The 6425-nt window shown below is 48.5% G+C and overlaps 1 protein-coding gene across 1 annotated transcript; it reads left to right on the forward strand.

Moving 5' to 3' along the window:
- Nucleotides 1-4543: 4543 nt before the first annotated feature.
- LOC101758891 (probable L-gulonolactone oxidase 6) lies at nucleotides 4544-6425 on the forward strand. The gene is made up of 2 exons (XM_004980680.1): nucleotides 4544-5492; nucleotides 5584-6425. The coding sequence occupies exons 1-2, from the start codon at nucleotides 4544-4546 to the stop codon at nucleotides 6423-6425; spliced, it is 1791 nt and encodes a 596-aa protein (XP_004980737.1).

The following is a 6425-nucleotide window of genomic DNA, read 5'->3' on the forward strand; positions in this document are numbered from 1 at the left end:
TTTGTATTTGTTTTATTTACATGTACTAGTTCTAATATGCTAATATATATAAAGTTGTATTTAATATATAATATTACATTTGAGATAATATTATATATAGCTATCTTGTGCACACACATATATCAAATGTTGCATTCAATTCCATCAGCTTTTCAAGTTCAACATTTGGATCAACTATTCTGAACCTGAGTCCTGACGGTGATGCTGATTTGATCCATCATGATGGAACTCTCCCGTTGGATTTATTACTATCTCGTCTAGAAGAAATCCACAGAGTTGTTCTTGAATTGCCCTAATTATTTTTGGTCTCGAGGAGTGCTTCCTTCATGTGCTTCATCTGTGTCATTAGCAAAGGTTATTATATTAGACCAATGGATCTGCACAATTAGAACTAATATATTGTTTAGAATTTTATCTACGTACTTTGAGTGTGGTCTGTCACACGCTTGGGACCTAGAAAGCTATGGATGAACTCACATACATAGTATCCACATAAATTATTCCCCGAGTCCTATCTAAAATACTATATATATGGCAAAAGAAGTTATGAAATATTTGTTGTGTTCAAGGAAGTGACACAAGATGTGCGAAATCAATATATATCACATTACCTTCGCAGGAACTTTATTTTTGCTAGGCTACCCCTCAACATCACCGGGGTCATCTTACTTGATCCTATAACGCATCGCATCGCACACAGGACAAGCCTCCAATTTGTCATATTTCGCACCACGATGGATGATAGAGGATACAGTCATTAGGATATGCATGTATCTTTTGTACCTCCAAACTTAGAGGGCAAACAACCTTTTTAGCTTCGTACGTTGAGGATGACAATTTGTTCCCATCGGGAAGCATGTTCTTCATGATTTTTAATAACTAATCAAAACCCTTGTCAGAAACTCCATTTGTTGCCTTTCATTCCTGCATCTCCAGTGTGGTACCCAACTTTTTGTGCCCCTGTTTGCAATCTGGGTATAACAATTTCTTATGATCATCTAACATGTGCTTGAACTTCTTTGACTCCTTCACATTTTTTCAGTCTTCCTTTGCATCTCGCAACACCTGACCTAGATCATCAGTAGCACCTTCTTATGCAACCATCTCTTCTTCAGCCCCGCCCATTGCGGCATCTGCAAAGGCACCTCCCTGAATCCAGTCCGGAATGCAGTTATCATCTTCTTCTTTATCATCATCTTCCATCATAACTCCTCTTTCCCCATACTTGATCCCAACAAAATAGTTAGGCATGAATCCTGAACTGTATACGTGGGTGTCAATAGTCTTCTTGGATGAGTAATCATTCTCATTTTTGCAATTTCTGCATGGACAACAAATAAAACCAGACAGTGGCTTGTTGGACTCTGCCAGATCGAGAAAACCACACAAGCCAATTAATTCATTTTCTTAATTAATTTTCGCATGGGCCACAAATGGGCCTGGCCCTACCCTTGTCCAGCCCATGCTCTCCGAACTCATGATCCATCCCCATTCACTTTCCCTGCTAGTCTGTTCCTCCGATCCCCTTCTTCCGAATCGTTTCATTTCACGTGCGTGGCAAGTTCTCCACGGTGGCGGCGGCGCCATCGAGCAGCACTCCACGGAGGCAAGGCCATTCATGCCATCCACTCCCGTAGGCATCGTTTCGTTTTGCGTGTTGCAAATAATATTGCTTTGACCTCGTCCAAAGCTGGAGGCGGGAAAAATCCCGCGCATGCGCTAGTGCGCCATGCGGGTCTTGCCTACGACGTGGGCACATCCCTGATTATGGATGAAGTGGAGCTGCCCATCGTGGGGCTTCTTTAGGAGTTTATCTTCTAACCTCTTCTTAATGAGCCTATATATATGTAATCATCATTGATTAATAAAGATAGCTGATTCACTGTTCATCTCCTTCCTCTCTCGAATCTTCCTCTGTTTACATTATCACTCCATGGAGCATTTGTCCGTGTTGTACATCCATTGCGATCCATATAAATTTTTTTTATCGAACCAAAGATACTCTGATCATGCAGAGAATTATGAAGCATAACAAACATGATATAAATTTCATAAAACTCAGATCTTGCTGAAAGTTTAGATAGAAATACACAAATTTAAAATTCAACTCAAACAACATGATACACTACTACAAGCCATCCACTGAGTACTATAGAGGAGGACTTCAAGCATCCTTGGGTGGTGAAGATGAATGTTTAGCTGATCCAGCCTCACCCGGTGGATTATTTGTGACTTCTACGATGGTAGTACTCAGAGGACCTGAAACCCCGGGACTGGCGGTGGAGCATAACGACCACCAAAAGGACGTTCTTGACCCACTGCAACAGCATCTTCATGACATTTTTTCAAATATTGAAGCATTACTCTCTCCCACGCTCCCATTTTCTTCAGCTTCTCATGAGGGCCAACTATGGTTTTTTTCCTTGCCGCAAGAGGAACAACGATCACCCCACCATCGCCACTCCCTCTAGCAGCACTAGCCATGTTGATTGGACAACACTTTAGTTTTTTAACTTTGACCATAATAAATTAGTATTACGAACATCCAAATTAAATTTTGTTAGCACTAATTACGTATCTCTATATAATCTTATTATCTCTATGTTACCACATTTTATTTAGCTCATATTTGCAAAGGATTAAACTATGAACAAATTATATTTTTCCCCACAATTTATTTAGCTCATATTTGTAAAGGACTAAACTATGAAATTAATTTACTCAGTTGTTATTCTAACCTCATATTGATCAATTTCTTTAACTAATACAAAATATAGCATCCAAAAAATGTAGCTCAAATAACATGCAAATGGAAAATTTTTCCATTGTAGCTTATTCTAAAAATCACAAATTACTCTAACTCTAAACCATAGAACTTAGTATACTAATCATGTAAGAAGAGAGGATGAAGTTTCTAATCTTTAGAACACTTAAATGAGTGGAATCCCCACGGAATGATCAAAAATCCGACAACACTTCCCCTAGGTTGTCATGGAAAGAATGAAGCTCGAGCTCTCTGGTGGGTGGCTCGAGCACGAGGAAGAAGATGCCGGGCCTTTAGTATTGGGTGGAGGCTTTATCTGGTACTAAAGGTTACTAATTAGTACCGGATGAAGCCTTCAACCGATACTAAAGGCCCTCAGGCACATTAGTCCTCCTGGGGGACTAGCCATTAGGCTCGGTACTAATGCGAGCATTAGTACCGGGTTAAAAAGCAACCGGTACTAAGGTCCCAGATGAATGCCAAGTTTTCCATTAGTGGCCCCCTCCAAGCTGTAATCCTACTAGGATTTCTATATTGTAACCAACTAGTTATCCCACCTCTGGGATATATAAAGGAGGGCAGTGTCCCTCGATCAACATAGACAACACAGACAACCAACACCAACAATAACCAAACCAATGAATGAAACAACTCATACCTCAACATCTAAGCACAGAGCGCAATATACTCTAGTCAAACAGGATGTATGGTATTACACTATTTTGGTGGCCCGAACATGTATAAATTTGTATCTTGTGTCCTAGCGTTTACCATCAGGCTACAGGTCCGACGATCCTCCACCGACCAATCTACTACCTCGGGATACCACTTGATAGGTTGCCGGGTATAAAACTTCGACAAGTAGTTAATTCCATTTTATGTGGATCCTAAACTATTATTAGCTACATCATCTAATTTTCTTATGCAGTTATGTTTCCTTTGTGCTAAGAATCCAAGTGGCCAATTTCAATCATATATTTCTAAGGGGCAAAATTTATCATCTGTATTGTCATTGAATCATTCATATGCATGTACTTTTAAATTTGATTTTAAGAAGAATTTCAGAAATTTCTGCAGCAACGCGAAGTATTTCACCTAGTGACTACTCTTCAGCGGGGCGTTTGGATCATTGTTTAACAGAAAATGGTTGGATTTGCTCGTGTTTATTGTCTAAAATTCGCTTGCCTTCATTACTTCTGCCGCTCCTGCCCACCTTTGTTTGGTGCCATGGGGAATGTGGATTAGCTAAAATTAACTTGGACGATCTAGCTAATGACATACTCCCTCCTCCATCCTATAACAGTGCAATTTTAGTTTTTTAGACAAATTAGTGGTGCCGTGAATGAATTCTCATGCCCTCATTTGTTGCATTGGCCACATGAAGTTAATTTTGACATGCAAATAAAATCAAACCATTTAATTCACTTTGAGCAGGAAAAAGCCCACGCCACCATTGAAAACATAAATGTAAAGAGATTTTACCATGTTTTCTCACCTTCTCCGTCGACAAGTTTCTCTTTGTATCGACTGTGGCAAACTTATTAGCTGGTCTCCGACATGTCTTGTTGCCGGAGCCGTTGATGGTACCAAAGGATCATAATGCTCAGGTACGGCGAAAACAGAGACTATCATTCTCGTGGTTAGCACTAATTACATGTTACGTTTACAGCTTTTTTTATTGCAACGAAATCTATCGAATTTGGGACTATATATATCTGCTACAAACATTCCTGCTAGCTAGCTACACAAGAACATATGCGAGGGCGCCCAAGGCGAACGATGTCCATGCGGCGTGGCCTCCTGGCCATCACCATCGTCGCCGTGGCGACGCAATGCCTAGTGCCATCGACGACGGTCCACCTCGCCGGGGCCAGCGCCCCGCCGCCGGTGGTCCGGTGCGCCGGGTCCAGCGGCTGCACCGTGACCAACGCGTACGGCGCGTTCCCGGACCGGTCCACGTGCCGCGCCGCGGCGGCGGCTTTCCCGGCGTCGGAGCGCGAGCTCCTGGCCGTGGTGGCCAACGCCACAGCGGCTGGGACACGGATGAAGGTGACCACCCGGTTCTCCCACAGCGTGCCCAAGCTGGCCTGCCCCGCGGGCGACCGCGGCCTCATCATCAGCACCGACTCGCTCAGCCGCGTCGTCGCGGTCCACGCCGGCAGGAGGGAGATCACCGTCGAGGCCGGCGTCACGCTGGGCCAGCTCATCGACGCCGCGGCGGAGGCCGGGCTGGCCGTCCCCTACACGCCCTACTGGCTAGGGCTCACTGTCGGGGGGCTCCTCTCCACGGGCGCCCACGGGAGCTCCCTTTGGGGCAAGGGCGCCGCCGTGCACGAGTACGTCGTCGGGATGAGGGTCGTCACGCCGGCCCCGGCGAGCGAGGGGTACGCCAAGGTGCGGGTGCTCGCCGCCGGCGACCCGGAGCTGGACGCAGCGAAGGTGTCCCTCGGGGTGCTCGGGGTCATCTCACAGGTCACGCTGTCACTGCAACCCATGTTCAAGCGCTCCGTGAGGTTCGAGGAGCACGACGACTCCGACCTGGCGGAACGTGTCGTGGCCTTCGCCAGCGAGCACGAGTTCGGCGACATCCTCTGGTACCCAGGCCACGGCAAGGCCGTCTACCGCATCGACGACCGCGTGGCCGTCAACACCTCCGGCGACGGTGTCTGCGACTTCGTCGGATTCCAGCCAACCCCCACGATCGCCATCCAGGCCGTCAGGCTCACCGGTGCGCCGACTTTAAGCGAAAAAATCTTGCAAACATCAAGTATGCGTTATTTGGTAAATGTACTGACACCAGGTATTGTTGATCCTTGAAGAGGAGGGCATGGAAACTGCCAAGAACTCCAGCGGCATGTGTGACATGGCGCTGGTGACAAGCGCCATCATGTCCGCCGGCAACTACGGCGTGACGGAGCACGGCGTGACGGCGCTGCTCCCGGGCAGGCCGGTGGTCGGGTACCAGAACCGCCTCCAGTCGTCCGGCCGCTGCCTCGCCGGGCCCGACGACGCGCTCCGCACCGCCTGCCCCTGGGACCCGCGCGTGTCGCACGGCACCTTCTTCTTCGAGGCCGGCGTGAGCGTGTCGCTGTCCAGGACTGCGGCGTTCATCCACGACGTGCAACGCCTCCGCGGCCTCGTCGGCCCCAGAGCGCTCTGCGGCGTCGAGGTGTACAGCGGCGTCCTCATGCGCTACGTCAGGGCGTCGACGGCGCACCTGGGCAAGGTGGAGGACAGCGTGGAGTTCGACCTGACCTACTACCGGAGCCGCGACCCGGCGGCGCCGCGGCTGTACCAGGGCGTTGTCGAGGAGATCCAGCAGATGGCGCTGCGCAAGTACGGCGCCCTGCCGCACTGGGGCAAGAACCAGAACGCCGCCTTCGAGGGCGCCGTCGGCAAGTACGGCGCGTCGCGCGTGGCGGCGTTCATGGCGGTGAAGGACGCGTACGACCCCGACGGGCTCTTCTCCAGCGAGTGGAGCAATCAGGTGCTGGGAATCGGCGGCGGCGGCGGCGTGAGCGTGGTGCGCGACGGGTGCGCGCTGGAAGGCCTGTGCGTGTGCTCGCAGGACTCGCACTGCGCTCCGAGCAAGGGGTACTTCTGCCGGCCGGGCAGGGTGTATAAGGAGGCCAGGGTGTGCCGGCGTGACGATGGTTCCTAG

Source organism: Setaria italica, chromosome VIII (assembly GCF_000263155.2).
Source record: "Setaria italica strain Yugu1 chromosome VIII, Setaria_italica_v2.0, whole genome shotgun sequence".
Taxonomy (NCBI): Eukaryota; Viridiplantae; Streptophyta; class Magnoliopsida; order Poales; family Poaceae; genus Setaria; species Setaria italica.